At 41.6% G+C, this 17,490-nt stretch overlaps 1 protein-coding gene across 1 annotated transcript; it reads right to left on the bottom strand.

The window, feature by feature from the left end:
* amd1 (adenosylmethionine decarboxylase 1) lies at window positions 1-17,215 on the bottom strand. Its single transcript, XM_034150477.1, has 9 exons — window positions 16,880-17,215; window positions 7,654-7,740; window positions 6,500-6,626; window positions 6,288-6,390; window positions 6,077-6,119; window positions 3,289-3,433; window positions 3,067-3,159; window positions 2,832-2,987; window positions 1-2,746 (listed from the first exon to the last, which is right to left on the bottom strand). The coding sequence occupies exons 1-9, from the start codon at window positions 16,990-16,992 to the stop codon at window positions 2,603-2,605; spliced, it is 1,011 nt and encodes a 336-aa protein (XP_034006368.1). The 5' UTR covers window positions 16,993-17,215; the 3' UTR covers window positions 1-2,602.
* Window positions 17,216-17,490: the final 275 nt, after the last annotated feature.

Here is a 17,490-nt window from a genome sequence, read left to right as displayed (position 1 = left end):
TGCACAGATAGGTTTCTTTTTATTGAAGCATCAAGCTCATAGCACAGATATATTTAGCACATCTTGACCATCCAAAGAAAAGCAAAAGAAAGAATTAGAACAGCCAAGTTTCTCCTTCAGTACATCCTGCAACTGCACCCTCTCTGACCCTGTGGAGGACCCCCCCCCCCCCCCCCACTACAGAGAGATTGAGAGGAAGGGCTGGGGGAAATTACAGATCATCGTTTATTCCTCCATAACTTCAGAAAAAACTGCTTTCACGACAACAAACATTTGGACAAAGGGGGAAGAGAAAAAAAAAAGAAGATTGGTCCGCATCAAAAATACAAAATATTTTTTGTATAAAATTCTATAACCATTCAACTGCAAAAATGCATTTTGAGTTCACTGTATAAAAAAATAAAACAATAGCATACTGATCCACACCAACAAGGCTAAAATGTACTTAATCCAAGAACAGTTAGCATCAAACCGCTTCAGTACTTATGAACAGTTTAAATCCCTAAATATGTGACTTCATAAAAGGACCCGAAACATCATAGCAGATCACCTCAGTCATTAGACAGCAGAGATTGGTCCTCAGGAAAACAATGAAACCAATTCAAAAGCCATGATGGACAACTCCGAGGGAAACTATTCCAGGAGACAACCCCTCTGCTCGCCCTCACATTAACTGGTCCAACTGGCTCAGAGGATACATGAGATGACTGCTGTTATCTGCTGATGCAATCACCAGACAAACCCCCAAAGATCAGATGGATTGCAGCTGAAAGCAGGTTAGGATCTGGGCGTGTCTTCTCCAGCTCAAATTCAAATTGCATTCTCTGGCAGGAGAAGCATTGTGAACACCACTGAAGAGAACGGCAGGTAGAGAAGACCAGTCATAATTAAGAACACTAACCTAACCTGCATTCAGCACTTAACATAAAAACAATACAAGTTGACCTGACTCCACCTATCCCAACACATGAGGAAATGCTTTCAGCTGGTAAAATAAGAAAAGGTGAAGCCCACACCTACTGACAAAGAGGAGGAAGAGATGGCGCTGTGCTACACTGTCAAGCAACACGCCACTATAGTCACATGCACCATAGTATCACAGGATTTTCCCCCTCAACAAACAAAGGGCATTGATCCAAACAAAACAAAAAAACTGCTGGGGAGACACGTTTTCGACCAATTCACTGCAAAAAATGTCTGGACACAATTAATGTAATAAAAAGGCAGTTTATGCAGCGGTTAAATGTGGAATGATCCGGGATCACCCTGGCATGCTCAGACTGGTGGGCCTCTATTGTGCGCTTACAGATTTCTGTATGGGGCGGAAAGAGACAGAGAGGATGGATATTATGTGGGAAAAAGAAAAATGCTTTGCTGGGCAACTAAGCAAAAAGTATCCAATTCATTATTTCCCTTTGAGAGCTGTCAGGGCTCCGGGGCCAGCTGACCGGCAGTCTCTGGCAGGGAGACCTGCAGCAGGGCATTATGATCTGTGTGTGTGTGTGTGTGTGTGTGTGTACTTTCGCTCAAACCCGGTCCGGGCTTTTCTCTGGATGTGTACATTCAAAAAGACAGGGACAAACGTGTTTTACACAGCTGTGCTACATTCAGTTTCAACATTTCCTTTTAACACGTCATGTGAATGTGCTGAATATGACTCTGGGGGGAGGGGGAGGTTTAAGACCCAAAGGTTACCTCTAGATACAGTATTCTGTAAATAAAGAAGCCTGGACGAAACAAAGTGTGTATGTGATGTCTAAATTATTCATAAAGTTTCCAGTCTTCTTTGGGAAACACTGACTACATGATTGTCAGGGTGGGGGAAGCACAATTTACTGAATGCTTCAAATCCCAGCAAAGCAGGAAGTCTTTAGCTTCGGTGAAGTACATTGACCAATCGCAAACCCTTGGACGTATATTGCAACATTAAAACAGCAAATATGGCATTTGTTTTGAAAGACTTCTTATATGTCCTGACTATCAGACAACCATTAAACGGCCAAAAGCTCACTATGACTTATACATTCTAAAGGTTGGCCTTCTTTTTCGTACCACAAGCAAACAGCTTTTTAAAGTGCACTCAAAGTTCAAAAATACCTATAGGTGAAGTGGAGAGCTATGGTCGTGTTGGAGGGACAGGCGGGGGGTGCTTAGAGGCAGACAGGTCTGAGCATGTCAGGGCTCCGGCCTAGTGCGGGCGGAAGCCTTGTCTGTGGGGTATGAGGGGGGAGACCTTCAGGAAGGGTCTGTTGGACAGGGCACAGGTGGACGGCCCCAAACAGAGCGTGTTTAATTCCTCTACATGCACTTCAAGATCACAGCAAGAGTGAGCTAGAATATCGAAACAGAGAAAAGAGCTTTCATGCAAGAGATCTAAGTCACAGGTACAACAATGCAAACAACTCAAATTGGAGGTTAAACTGGAGGTTAAACTAGGGCCTGCCACCGCGTCAGCACCCAGAGATCCTGAACCACGACAGCAGCAGAAGGGGGGGGGGAGGAAGAGGGAGGAGGACAAGCTCTCTACTGGGGGATGAAGACAGCCGCAGGGGGGGCGCCCCGCGCAACCGCCTTTTTTTTTACGCTTCTTCATCCTCAACCCTCAGCTCTGCTGGCTCTGCCCGTGGCTCTTGGCGTAGCTTGTGAAAACAAAATTGTAATCGTTGAATTGAGCCAGCTGGCGGTCGAGGCGCTTGTAGCCCTCCACCTTCTGGGCTGGAGAAAAGACACTGCGACATTTGGAGCTCTGCGGGGAAAACAGGAGAAACAAACTCAGTGACAAATCTATTTCAAATCCCTCTGAATGAAGTGCGCTCCTTATTTATACCTACCTGATTGACAAAAAGCGTGGTCACGAATTTCCCTGGCTTGAACACATCCACCACCTTACTGATTAGATCATCGTACGATGTCTGGGAGAGATTGGTTTCGAAGCTGACGTAGGAGAACTCTGGCTCCGGGGTGATGTGGATGGTCCAGTATGCTCCCTAGAGAGGACAAGAAGTAGAGCCATATTACTCACATGTTGAGCACCACAGAGTAGGCCAATCAGAAAGAGAGACTCACATCAGTCTTCATTCCATTCATTGAGTATCCACAAGGATTGAACATTGTGGCGTCAATCACAGAACCTGGTATCAGGTCACGAATTCCACTCATCTGCAACAAAGCACAGAACTACGTCAACATCAGATAAAGCATCACTGACGCCAGCTCAGCTCATACACTCTGAACCACCCAAACACTGGTGGCTCAAATTAACACGTGGGATATCAAGAGGGTACTTACACGAGTGACATCACTTGCAGAAACACCATCTTTCATATAGAACTGGTCCATAATGGCTGGATCGAGGTCACTCATCAGAACTTCCAGCGTCTGATCCGCAAGCTTGTTCTCCCAGTACTCTGGTAAGTCCAGGGTAAACAGGTACCTGTGTAACGGGCAGGGAGAGCTCATTACATGTGTCAACGAAGCAGCCATTTTATACTTCTTGTTCCTTTTATGTTATCATTCTACGAGATGCCATCATCATCTGTGTTAACATCCAATTGTCATTAAGTAAAACAAAAAACAAAAAACATTTTGTGGAGCAGGGTTTTGTACATGATCTGTTTGATTTTGATTGGGGTAAAATCGATCTGTGTGCTGATGTAGAAACTGCATGGTCTTATTTTTATCTTGGTTTTATGGAAATTATAGATAGACATGCACCCCTGCGTAAATTTAGAGTGAAGGGACGAGACAATCCTTGGTTTTCTGCTGACTTATCTAGTCTCCTACATGAGAGAAACAAGGCCTGGGCAAAGGCTAGGAAATCAGGCTCAGAGGTAGAATGGCTACGTTTTAGGCAGCTAAGAAATAGCTTCACATCACAAATAAAAAGTGCTAAGTCTAAGTATTATCTGTCAGTTACCACAAAGAACCTGAATAATCCTGGAAAATGTTGGAAAGCCATAAAATCGATATCCACCGGTGAGATCCGTAATGAGCTACCTCCGTGCATTACCACAGCATCTGGCTCTATATCGGACAGGGCCACTATGTTAAATTGTTTTAATGAGCATTTTGTGTCCTGTGGCTCTCTGTTTGATTCTGTGACTAACTCTGCTTCTGTGAACACCACAGTCTGTGACTCTGAAAAACGTGTTTTGGAAAACCCTTTTAGTTTTACTCCTTTTACTGTTGATGTTGTTCGTGAAGTTTTAACCAAGTTAGATCCTAAGAAACCGGCCGGCCCGGACAACGTAGAACCTTTCTTTTTAAAGATAGCTGCAGATTTTATTGCTCTACCTCTCACTACTCTTTTTAACCTCTCCCTCAGCACAAACACAATTCCAAAATTGTGGAAGTCAGCGTATGTCCTGCCTCTACTAAAAGGTGAGGAGGCCACTTTATTAAATAATTATAGGCCCATCTCTAAATTATCAGTTCTGGCTAAGGTTCTTGAACGCCTAGTGAGTGAACAGGTAAAGGTGTTTTTATGTACAAATGACATCCTGTCTAAACATCAGTCAGGCTTCAGAAAGCAACATAGCACCATCACTGCCACAATGAAAGTGGTGAATGATGTGGCGAGTATTTTAGATAATAAGCAGAGTTGTGCAGCTCTATTTATTGACCTCTCCAAAGCGTTTGACACCGTCGATCATCGCATCTTAAAGCAGAGGCTACTCAGTATTGGCATATCCAGCCATGCAGTGGGGTGGTTTGTGAACTACCTCTCTGAAAGGTCCCAATGTGTTCACTTTGATGGGCTGTCTTCTGAGTGGTTAAACATTGCTAATGGTGTTCCTCAAGGTTCTGTTTTAGGTCCACTTTTATTCTCCATCTACATCAATAGTTTAGGTGAAAATGTCGATGGAGCAACCTTACATTTTTATGCGGACGATACCGTTATGTACTGTGCACGTCCCTCCATTAAGGAGGCTGTTGTTGAATTGCAAGCTGCTTTTAACATTATTCAGACTCAGCTCTCTGAACTAAAGCTTCTTTTAAATGTTGATAAAACCAAGGTAATGCTCTTTTCAAAAGCTAAAAAGACACCAGAGCCTGTTTTAGATATTACAACTACGCAAGGAATAAAACTTGAAGTGGTTGCCTGTTACAAATACCTTGGTATCTGGCTTGATGATTGTCTCACTTTTAAACGTCATGTCAATAACCTGCTTAAAAAACTGAGGGTTAGGCTAGGTTTCTTCTACAGGAACAAGTCCTGTTTCTCGCTCGAGGCCAGAAAAAGGCTAGTCTCTGTGACCTTTTTACCTGTGCTGGACTATGGTGATTTGATTTATATGAATGCACCTGCCAATTGCCTGGTCAAGTTAGATGCTGCGTATCACAGTGCACTGAGATTTGTGACAAACTGTAAAGCATTAACCCATCACTGTACCCTGTATGCAAGGGCAGGTTTGTCTTCGCTAACTGTACGGAGGCTCAGTCACTGGTACATTTTTATATATAAAGCCATGTTAGGGAAACTTCCATCCTACATCTGCTCCCTGATCTCACGGCGAATTGTAAGTGGCTACTGCCTGAGATCGCATGCTGTGGTTTTATTAAATGTGCCAACTGCTAGGACTGTCTTAGGGAAGATAGCATTTAGATGCGCAGCTCCACTGTCCTGGAATAGTCTGCAATTGAAATGGAAACTGAGCAATCTGGTGCCACTAAATGTTTTAAAAGCTCGGTTGGATGCTACTGAATCGGAAGCTGTTGGTACCTGTTCATGTGGATAGTTATGTAAACTGTAATCCCTGTAATGATACTGTATGATGTCCTTTTGTTGTTCTGTTTATGTTTTAATGTTTCATGTGGAACCTACTTGAGCAGGTCTCCCTTGAAAAAGAGGTCAATGATCTCAATGGGATACAACCTGGATAAATAAAGGTTTGAAATGAAATGAAATGAAGTAATATCTTGCTGTAGCTGAAACACTATTTTAATCTCTAGTAGTTCCTATAAGATCTTTCAGGGATAGAGTCAGTGGAGAGCATATTCAGTACCAATCTCAACCAAAATATGCACCGATGTGCAACACTGGACAATAGATCGAGTTCTAAGCAGAAATGCTCACCAGCAGTCAGAGTTCAAACGTCCCATACAGTAGGCTGCACCATCTGGAAGAGGCAGAGAGCACAAGGCAACTTCTTCAAATTTCCTTTACACAGACGAAGTTATTGTATCATTTTGGTTTCATCAAACTACATTTTTTCAGAGGATATTAAAAAGGGGAAAATGAGACAAAAAAAAAGAGGCCAGTGCTAAGATCCTTAAATGTTACGTACTTGGGAAAATCTGGCTAAGAAAGTCCACTTCCTCCTGGAAGTTTCGATGAGGGAACTCTTGATGGGTTGGCTTCATAAAGTTCTTACGGGAGTAGAAGAAATTCTGCAAAAAGTATAGAACAATATGAAAATACAAAAAGGCTACAGGCATTAGGTAAGAGCTTCAGGAGTTACATTTCCTTTCTTGTGTCTGAGAAAGCTGAGTGTCCTACCTCGATGGCATCAAACCCGCAGTACTCCCTGGCGAGTTCCAGCAGAGGCACCAGTGCTTGCAGTAAGAGGGTGGTTCCGCACGTTTTCAAAATGAAACGTCTCTTGGAGACAAACATGCTACTCTCACTGTGGAGGAAAAGCAGAGCATTGTTTTGTTTATTACACAAGTGATTCCTGGGGTTCTGCTTTCACTCACATACTGTGTTTATCAGCGTACTGGTCCACCAGCCTACAGAACACGTCTAATCCAAGACTGCTAAATCTGCTCTTCTGTGCAACTTAAATTGTCAGGCACAGTGCTTACTTCACAAGATTACATTTGCTTTTATTTTTTAAATCGACATTGCAATATCAACTACATGATAAACACATGTGACTATACAATACTTTACTCTTGACTATATTGGGTCAGTTGACAGAGTTAACTAATACAACTTCCCCAGACATGGCAGCAGTAATTATAGGGCAGGTACACAGGAGCAACTTCTCAAACCTTTTTGGAGATATCAAAGTAGGTTTAAAGAAATTAGAAAACAATTTATATTTGTAAATACTTGGTTATGCGTGATCTGCCTGCAGTCTGTATTAGAATGTCATAACTGCAGTTATTAAATCACTTCCTGGTTGCCATGACAATTGCTTTTACCTGCCAGATTAATTTGGTATTTTAGAAAGTATATTCTATTTTATTCTGTATAATTTATAAAGTTTAGATACTCCTCTGAAAATAGGATTTGTTGTTACTGAGAATATGTATATATATATATATATATATTTTTTTTTTAAATGTACGTTTATCTTTATTTAATTCTATGTTTTAGGTAATTTGGTCAATCTTGTAGAATGACTGTAAAATGCTGCCGTGACAAAATCATGTCCCAACTTGGGATAAATAACATATCTATCTATCAGATTTGTTTGATTCTTGAAAAGTCTACAGAATCCTGTGGTGCCACTGATAACTGAGGGCAGCATCTTTACATTGGGCTACAGCAGGGTTTCCTTCATAATCTACACCGGTCACATCTCTAGAACTCGAAGCAGCGTGTGAAGCTCAGACTGCAGCGTCAGTGGAAAGCGGTTTACAGATGACCGCTGTCTAATCCGGCCTGCCTCCTGATGGGAGGAAGACCGGGTCAAGAGCTGCACTCACCTGAGTATATAAGCTTCCTGCTTGTCAGACTTTGTCACACTTATGATCAAACAATGCACAGTCTCCAAAAGTTTGTCCCACTCAAACCTAGAAAACAGAAAGCAGAAAAGCAACAGTTAGCAGTTAATGCCATACATTTATCAGATTGTATCAACTGGACTCCAATGTAGAAGTGAACCCCACTACGGTCCCCCTCACACTCAACAGATAGAGTAGTGCTGACCCTATGTTTTAATAAGGAAAGCACCTCCTCCTCTACAGCCATGGCCTGCTACAGGAAGAGGGGGGGGGGGGGGAACCTGTTAGGCGGGTGTGCTTCAAGAACAGGCAGACACATGTCATCGCTTACTGGGTAACTCTTCATCTACCTGTTTACAAAAATGCTCCATTTTGGAGGGGAAGAGAAGACACGCAGGGAGGACTTGGGGTTCGTTCAAGGGCTGCTCGCTCCATCACGTTATAACGATATAAGAAAACCAATGACAGAGGAAAATGCAGACATTTCTGAGAGAGGACATCTTTGCATGTAGCTAAATAAATTATTTATTATTGCCACATCTGACCACCTCTAACCCAGTATTGGAGTATTCACTCCATCAGATATATCAAAATATAAATACAACAAATAAAACAAATTAACTTTCTGGCAGGTAACCAGGTGATCTAGGACCTGACACAACTAACATATCTTATTCATATCCTCACTTCAAGTCCTGCTTCATTGCCATAACTCGTATAGCCTCTTAAAAGATGGGAAGCACCAGTGAAATTATCGAAGTAACAATAATTGATTTTCACTTCAACTTATGTTTATATAAATATTTAATTTATTTGTATTCTAATATGTTGAAACTGTCACAAAACCCCCCTGGGATTTATAAAGTATTTTGAGTCATTCAATTTGAAAACTCTTGAGACATTATTTGAGCACATCTGCATAACACTCAATGACAGAGTGCTCCAGCAGGTTCATCAGTAATCAGTCCGACTATGATCATTGAACGGCTACTTGTTTAGCCTCAGACTGGAATGGGCACCTCATGAGGAAAAGCACACAATTAGTAACCATTTACCTAAATATAAGAATGTGGCATTAGCATGGCATCATGTTTTTATTGTTGAGCCAAGTCATAGGAAAACGCAAATAAAACAACATTACAGAACCATGGGGTATCTGGTAACATGTTTACCAGTCACTCACAAAGTTACACCAACTTCAGTACAATGATCAGAATTCAAACCAATCAAGCATTTTACCTCTACTAGTCAGAACGTGTTTACAAGCCTAAACCCTAGGGCAGTGAGTTACTTTTTTTTTAGCCCATGGCAACTGGTGAGAATAACAAAACACAAGGACTTTTATTCAGTGCGAAACCAGCGCTGTTGCAACATGTCGTCTTCCCGGCTTCATACCAGAGGGACAGCGTTACTGGAGACCTGGGTCAGCTCCCGTTTCAGTGTGAAATGTACACCACGTGCTATTTCTGGTCTCTCAGCACCAACACAGTTCCTCAAAGAAAAGCCTGGACTCCAGGAAAGGACCACATTAAAACACTGGAAGAGCTTATGCAAACCAAAGATAGTGACACCTGGTTACCAAGTGGACAGATTCATGAGAGCTACTTTAGTGGAAAAATTCCCAAAAATTCAAAGAAATTGAGACAGCAACATCGAAAATGCTCTATCACTAAAAACGCATTACAGGTGTGACAAGAGTATAAAATAGAATTCACCTCCCGTCTCGTAAGTTGGAGAAGTATTATTATCTTATTTAGGCACATTACATATTTACACAGCTAAACATATTAAGCAAAATGAATATCAGTTAGTTGAGATGGACAAATTAGTTTATTTTCTCAAATGCATTTTAGTGTCGGAAATGTGGCTCGTGAGGAATGGGCCCAATGTTTACTTTAGTGAATATAGTGTGAAGGAATCATAATCCGTGTACTGTTCACTCTTCTCCCGTGATGGATTTAACCTGCCACCCCTCACGCATTGAGCGTGAGAGTCACGCAATTAACACATATCTCACGCCACACATGCCTTTCCTCACGCTAAGTTTTCGTCCAAAATAAATGTATATAAAAATAAAGTGAAGGAACAGCAAACCGAGCGGTCTACGAAATGAAACTTCCTGTTTGCGTCACCTGACACCCGCGGTCTGTAGCACTGTCGCCTAGCAACCTGGACAGTGACACCCTGTTGTTCATGTTTTACAGGTGACGGGTGTGGGCCGGTTTTATAGACTCTCCACCAGGGTTCGAGACGTTATGACAATATGCCTGCACTCAGGGAGGTAGTGCTGCCACCGGAGAGCACCTTAACGCCGCTCCGAGCGAGAGAGCGCAGCGGTACCTGGTATTGTTGTTGTTAGCATCTGGTTAGCTAGCTGCGCTAACGGATATAAGAAGCTGTTTCTACAACAAGGTGAAGGGAAAGTCCTCTCCTGTCAGACTGAGAGGCTCAGATGAGCTAAAGGACTCTGAGTGGTTAGATAGTTAACTTTAGTCTAAGTTATCTCAGTGGGTTTCAAACGGTTTGGTCACGATTTATGTAAACAATTATTTCCGAGGCACACCTTCATATGATTACTAGAGAATGCAATTCCTGAAGAAATTGCTAGTGGGAATGCTTTATGCTGAAAAGCTGACGCTGAATTGCTATGCTGAAATGTAATGTGTAAGAAGAAAGTGAAGAATTTAGATTGAAATGATACATGAACACTGGGGGCTTGAATGTGTGATGAGAGAAGAAAAGAAAGTAAAAAGGCTTGGAAAAGCAGCAGAATATTTGAACTGCAAACTTTTGAACTAACTTGATGGCGAATGATCTGTCGCCATGGCAACGGCATTTGATGACACCCCATAATACGCTTAGATGTGTGGATGGCTGCATCGTTCCCAAACCTGTGAAGTTTTGGGCCGTTTGGAGCATTTTCACTGAAGTTATGAGAAAACCGTGTTTCATGGGGAGCCTTGTGTTTCCATGGCAACGGCATTTGAAGAAATCTCAAAACTCTCACGTAGATGTCGTCACAGCTGGACTGTTAGCACACATGTGAAGTTTGAGCACTTTTTGAACATTTTCATAGGAGTTAATGTATAGCGACATCGTCTTTTATGGCGAGGGATGCGTTTCCATGGAAACGGCATATGATTACACCCCATAATTGACGTAGAGCTATTGAGGGCAGGACCATTAACCATTATCTGAAGTCTGCTGCTCTGAGCATGTCAGTTGGAGTTATGACATCATCGTGTTCCATTACACAGGTGTATATATATATATATATATATATATATATATTCCGTACTCAATGCGTCAGGTTGGGTAGTACTGTCTCTGACCCTGTCACCTTGGAAAAGGGAGTTCCACAGGGCTCTATCTTGGGGCCCTTGCTCTTTTCATTATATGTAAACAATATTTGTAATCAGATGCAATTTTCTACCTATCATATGTATGCTGATGACACTATTGTATACTCGTGTGCTCCTTCTCTGGATATGGCCGTTTCCAATTTAAAATCAGATTTTATCACGCTGCAGCATGCGCTTCTTGATTCTAAACTGCTATTGAACAGTAAGAAAACCAAAGCAATGCTTTTTGCTCCCAAGTCAGCGTCCTCCTCTTGCCTCTCCATTGACACCCTTGATGGCGTTTCTGTTGAATTTGTTGATACCTACAAATATCTGGGCTTTTGGTTGGACAGTAATCTGAACTTTAAACACCATATTGAAGTTTTAACAAAGAAATTGAAATTCACTCTTGGCTTCCTTTTCAGATTTAAATGTTGTTTTTCAATTTCATCCCGTAAAAGGTTGGTCTCTGGCTTATTCCTGTCCCAGCTGGACTACGGTGATACCATTTATAGATTTGCCTGTCCCACTGTTTTGGCCAAACTTGACCCACTTTACCATGCTGCACTGCGTTATATATCAAATGCACCCTATAGGACTCATCATTGCACACTGTATAGCCTAACTGGATGGTCCTCACTTACTATGCGTAGGATGCAGCACTGGTTTTTATTAATGTATAAAGCCATTTTAGGTAAGCTTCCACTCTACATATGTGTCAGATTTGCCCCAGTTTGTGACTCTTACAAACTCAGATCCAGTGCCTGAATACGGTTCCAGGTACCTACTGTACGGACTGAGGCTGGAAAAAGGAGTCTTTCTTATTATGGTCCTTGGTCTTGGAATGACCTTCAATCACGCCTTAAACTGAGGGCATTTGTCTCTATTTCATGTTTTAAATTGAAGTTGTCTGAAGTCCTCACCACCAGCTGCTCTTGCAGTAACAAGTAGTGTACTTTTTTTATTGTCCTAATGTGCACAATGTAGTGACTGCTTTTTCGTCTTGTTTTCTTTATGTTCTCTGTATTTTATATGTTTGTGTTATGTGTTATGTGTAACGTTGCTGCCTTCTTGGCCAGGTCAGCATTGAAAATGAGATTTTATCTCAATGTTTTTTTATCTGGTTAAATAAAGGTTAAATAAAAAAAAATAAAAAAATATTTGAGCTAACGAGGTGTCCAGAGATCAAAGGTTTCCATTGTTCTGAATGAGAGATAAACCTGTTACATGTGAACGTTTTGTTGAAGAACCATAACAGATAATCTGTGAAATTTCAAAGCGTGAAGCATCTCAAGGACCTTGAGTATCTGAAGTGTGCTTTTTGTGTACTTTCGGGTCAATAATGTGGCCTTTTTGGCAGATTAACTAAAGGTGTGCGGCTGCTGCTGTGAGGAAATATCAGCCTGAAATTACAATGGGCTTTAATGGAGACATGTTGAAAGTTTTTGTCACTTCATGCCCTCAAGAGGCATTTAGTTTAATTATTTTTGATTAATTATTTGTCATTTTTCAAGCTACAAGATGTTTTCCTACGTTTGTCATGAAAAATTATGTCTCAGGAATGTAGGGTTTGGGAATTATGGCAGTTTTTTTTTTAAATATGAAGGCAAATTTCAAGATTTCCTACCCTCTAGCTGTGACATCACGTACTCTAGTTAATGTTAAAATCTGAAGAAGGCCTCTGTACCAAGGTCTGAACAATGTTTAATATCTCTAAAAGTAAGAATCAGATTTAAAAGTTGTGCTACACGAATAATGTCAGAAAGATGTGTAACATTTTTAAGTTGGAATGAGGTTTCTGAGTGAAAGTATGAAGGAACAGTTAGCAGTTAAAGTCGCATGAAGATTGTTCAAGTCTGAAGATTTTCTCCATTGACTTCAATGGTTAAAAATGTGATGAATTATGGGATATATCTCCGGAATTATGAAAGTTATGAATGAGAAAAGTAATAGCTATCGATTCCCGACCGAGCTGAACGTTTTGATGTTTGAACGGAGTTTCTGCGATGTGGAATGTGGGAGAAGAAGAGGGCCAAAATAACAGGCGGAATAAAGAATTTTGTGCGTAGAAGAACAGATATGCCTGTTGTAAACTAAATTATAGTTATGGAACAATAAGAGAATAAATGAAACAGTTATGAAATACTATATGACAGTAAAACAAGAATACAGTTTAAAAGGAGTGATTTGTAAAATATCCATAAAGAAAAAGAAAATCTGTTTACAGTCCTGTTTCATTTGGGTGTTGAGAGATGTATCCATAGATCTCTCCATGTTGCTCTCAAAGTGCACCAGATTGATGCTTTTAACTTCAATATTTAAAAAAAATCTTCCCGGGGGAGCGTGCCCCTGGACCCACCTAGAGGATATGAGGTCCACTCCCCACTTGTAAAAAATAGCACTTTACCCCTGCTTACACCTATATATGCTGTGAGCTGATTATCGAGCCTTCATTGTAAGAGTCGGGGGTACACTGTGTGTGTGTGTGCGTGCGTATTCCACTGTAGCGCCTGGTACCTTAATGGGAAACCCTAAATGTTTGAGCACCCTCTGAAACGTCAAGCTACCCCACAGCACCCCCAAAAGAAAATCTCTGGCGCCGCCAATGGTTTATGGAAACGACCTCTAATTTATTAGAGTTAATCCCTGTCAAGTTACGTTTGTAAATGTTTTTTTTTTTATTAATGTAAATAGTTTGTACATGTTCAATCCATTTGTAACACTGTACACCCACCAACCCAAAATAATTGTTTCACTCCAAGCAGAATTCAAAGGTTGGCACTAGGGATGTCCCGATCACCTTTTTTTGCTCCCGATCCGATTCCGATCATTTGATTTTGACAATCTGCCGATACCGATTTTTCCCGATCCGATCTTTATGCAATGCATTAAGAGAAAAAAAAGGTAACAGATAACGGCTGGTCATCCAACGCGATGAATTCAGCTATCTTGGCTGTTATTTTTTTGGCCTTTTCACTGTTCTGGGGCAGTTTCTCTTTCCTTTTAAAAGTCTCTGAAAGTGTTGGTTGTTTCAGTGCCGTTACCCGAGTGGCCGCTGTGTACTTGTCGTGTTGTTGTTGGTGTTTGTATTAGATTGGTCGTGTTGAACGTAGCTCTGTTCTTTCCACCACGCGGAACCTCCGCCTTGCAAACATTGCATCTGGCTGTTACACTGCCTTCGCTTTCAATTTTATAATACTTCCAAACTCCTGACATTTTCTCTGTCCCGACTCCCGAGGCACCAGCTGAACGTAGCCTCTCGTTAGCTTACTGCTACTATTAGACACTGCGCCCTGCCCACTCTGTTGCCAGATTTGAGAGAAATAAGCAACCAGGTCTATGAAAACAAGCCCAAAAGAAGCAACACATACATGATGTTGTGTAATTTTAAACCAAAACTAAGGCCTCAGGATGACTTTAAGACGTGAACATGGTCATTTTTGTTTTGTAACATTAAATAAAATTATAAAAATATTTTATATAAAAAAAAAAAAAAAAAAAAAAATTAAAAAAATTCCCGATCCCCGATTTTTTTCTCCCGATTCCGATCTTTTGAAAATCACGTGATCGGCTCCGATCCCCGATCACGTGATCGGATCGGGACATCTTTAGTTGGCAGCCATGCACTACCCTCCTAAAAAGGGGGGCAGTAAAGAAACCTGCGTGACACACATTTTTTTTGTCTCCTCTCTAAACCATCTCTGGTGAAATAAAATAAAATCAGTAGATCAAGGTGTACTGACAAACACTTGGCTGCAGACTAGGGCTGCTCAATTAATCGTAAATTACGATTTTGGCTTGCAACGATTACGAAAACGTAATCGAAATAAAACGATTTTTTTTTTTAAATAAATTTATATTGGTTTTTCAGTTGAATTATCCTTAAAGTTCAGGGTAATCAACTGTTAAAAACATACTGTTCCATTTTTTTTCAATAAATGGATTTAAAAATAAATGGATAATCGTTTTTGATATCAATTATTGACCCAAATAATTTAGATTATGATTTTTGCCATAATCGAGCAGCCCTACTGCAGACTGTAAAGGAGTGTGATGATTAAATATCCTCAGGAGTAGTTGCTTGTCAATCACTAGCAGCAGACTACGGTGCTGTAGAGCCTGAGGAAGGGCAGCGGGGTAATGTGAGCGAGCTCCACATTTGTGAATCAGATGCCCTTGTGGACTTATTTGGACATTGGCTGACTTCCAGTGAGCCTGATCCACTGACAGTGTCCCACTGAGCCGTTAATCTGCCCCCTGGCTGTAAATAAATGCCAGTCCTCATTCACCCGACGGCCACACACTTGTCTTAAACTGACCTCTGTGATCTGGTTAATGACCACAAAACAGACTCATAACTTGCAGGCTGAGCCTTATAACAGGCTGTTCACTTAGTATTACTGTACTGCAAGAACAGGGAGTTTGAGGACGATGAATTCTACTTCAGATTAATATATAATTTAGGGGAGATGTTTTGTAAACCAGGAAAAGAGGATGTGCTCAAGGTGATCATTTCTTACCAGCTGTCATCATAAATGATTGTGTGTACACCGAATTCCCCTCCTGTTGCTCTGCTCTCACACTGAACTACAACAGGCATCCTGGACAAACTTCATTTACTTTAGCTTCTCAGTGTTAGAGACATAGTAACAAATGGAGGTCAAGATTCCGCATTCTTTTCCCAGAGTCCCATCACTCAAACCCTTTCCATTGAATGCAAAGTGCCTCTAAGCAAATCACAGACGGGATACCCAGTAACCAATCAGAGGAACTGGGAGGAGAGTGCCTACATGTCTGGAAACGTGACCGGAGCAGGGACAGCATGCAGTAGGTCTAAAATCTGCCAAGCAGTGAGTGGTCTAAACCCTATCATACAAGCCCCAGTCCTGGGATCCAGACCCACTAGACCCTCTGCTGACTCAGGGTCCCGGTCAGCATAGTGTTGTACTTTGTGATGGGAGCCGTTTGGGATCCAGCTCACATTTAAATGATCTGTGGCTAAGTGCCCTGTCGTGGGCCAGTATCGCTGCACCGAGGACGCAGCACGCATTGAAGACAGCGACCACATGCTTGACATAGCCTACTCAAAGAGGGGGGCCCTTAGTCGTTGTTCAATGACGCAGAAAAAATAACCTCGCCATTTACAGAAAAACAAACTCAAAATACAGTTACATCGAAATCCGTTGTGCTATATAAAATAAGTAACTAGTATATGGTAGCACTAGTAATCAAACGATGTCCCAACAACACTGAGGGGGCAATAATACACGTGCGTAATGACAGGGGGTAAAAAGCATCCAGCCCGCCTAATGTTGTTTAGCAAGGTAAGCTGTTAAATAAAGCGTGTGAAAGCAGGGCCTCGTGACAAGAAGCAGTCTGAGGAGTGAGCAGCACACCGAGGCTGAGAACTAGCTAGAGAGAGCTAGCTGTTAGCTCTAAACGAGGTGCCAACTCTGCCAAGACGACCCTTAAAATATATACCAGTTAATCCGTCGCTCACTATAACAGGCTCATCATCATGATATCGATTAATTGCAAATAAATGTGTCAATAATTCCTCGGTGAAGAATGAATGACTCAGCTTAGAAGTCGCTGTTAAAGGGGGAGGTGGCCATTTTCCAGTGACGGTGTTAGCTGTTCCCTGGTGCTATGCTCTGGTGTCTCAATATGGTTCTGTTCTTGTAAATTCAGCGAATTGAGGATTAACTAATGAGTACAGTTAAGTAATCACCTCGGGGAAACTAAATCTTATCAGGTTAAATTGGTTACATGTCAACAACGGACTGTGGGAGTGAAGCCAAGCATGTGGCCGGTGTCTCAGCCTACGCTTCAGCTGTATGCTGCCTCTGCTACGGACTGACACAAACCTTGGGATGGTACGGAGGTCCCCGGTTCCTTTGCTCTCATCCTGCCGAGAGAACCACACTTCCAACAGCTTCTCAGTCCCCTCGAAGAAATGTGCACCGTTATCCTCCATCATGAGACAACCGACACCCAACAAAAAATATTAAACTTCGGTTGTAACGTTTACAACTTGGTTAATCCTTCCTCGGTCCGTTATAATTTATTGAGGTATAGTCCTTTAAACAATCCAGGTGTTGATTTTCTTGAGTTACCGTCTTCCCTTTTTCAGAGAATACCGTTAGCGAGTGCTAGCTAATATCGCCGGCCATACTGTGTAAAGCACTGAATGGAGACGGCGCGGTGAATATATCTGCCTGACACTCTGACGTCATTTTTGCAGTACTCCAATCAGGTTTCCGTGCTCTGGTTTGTGTTATTATGATAGGTTTATGTTCCAATCACTCATCGAAAAGAACAGGGGTTTCCTCACGTGACGTTATATTGTGTTTACAGCCTTCTCCGAGTGGCCATAGCCCTTCACAAATATAAGTAGAGTACAAATAAATAATAGTAATCCATGATGAAGTAAAGAAATATATAATGCAGTGGTTTTATACGTGAAATATGTCTACAC

Source organism: Trematomus bernacchii, unplaced genomic scaffold (assembly GCF_902827165.1).
Source record: "Trematomus bernacchii unplaced genomic scaffold, fTreBer1.1, whole genome shotgun sequence".
Classification (NCBI taxonomy): Eukaryota; Metazoa; Chordata; class Actinopteri; order Perciformes; family Nototheniidae; genus Trematomus; species Trematomus bernacchii.
The sequence above is the reverse complement of the archived record's forward strand: the minus strand, read 5'-3'. Positions and strand labels throughout refer to the sequence as shown.

Bases quoted from the DNA above. Each gene is read 5' to 3' on its own strand.
- amd1 (XM_034150477.1), bottom strand. From the start codon at position 16,992: ATGATGGAGGATAACGGTGCACATTTCTTCGAGGGGACTGAGAAGCTG. The intron at 6,627-7,653 runs GTGAGTGCAGCT...TTTCCTCCACAG, and splicing joins CAGGAAGCTTATATACTCAG to TGAGAGTAGCATGTTTGTCT. The intron at 2,747-2,831 runs GTAGGTATAAAT...TTTTCCCCGCAG, and splicing joins CCACGCTTTTTGTCAATCAG to AGCTCCAAATGTCGCAGTGT.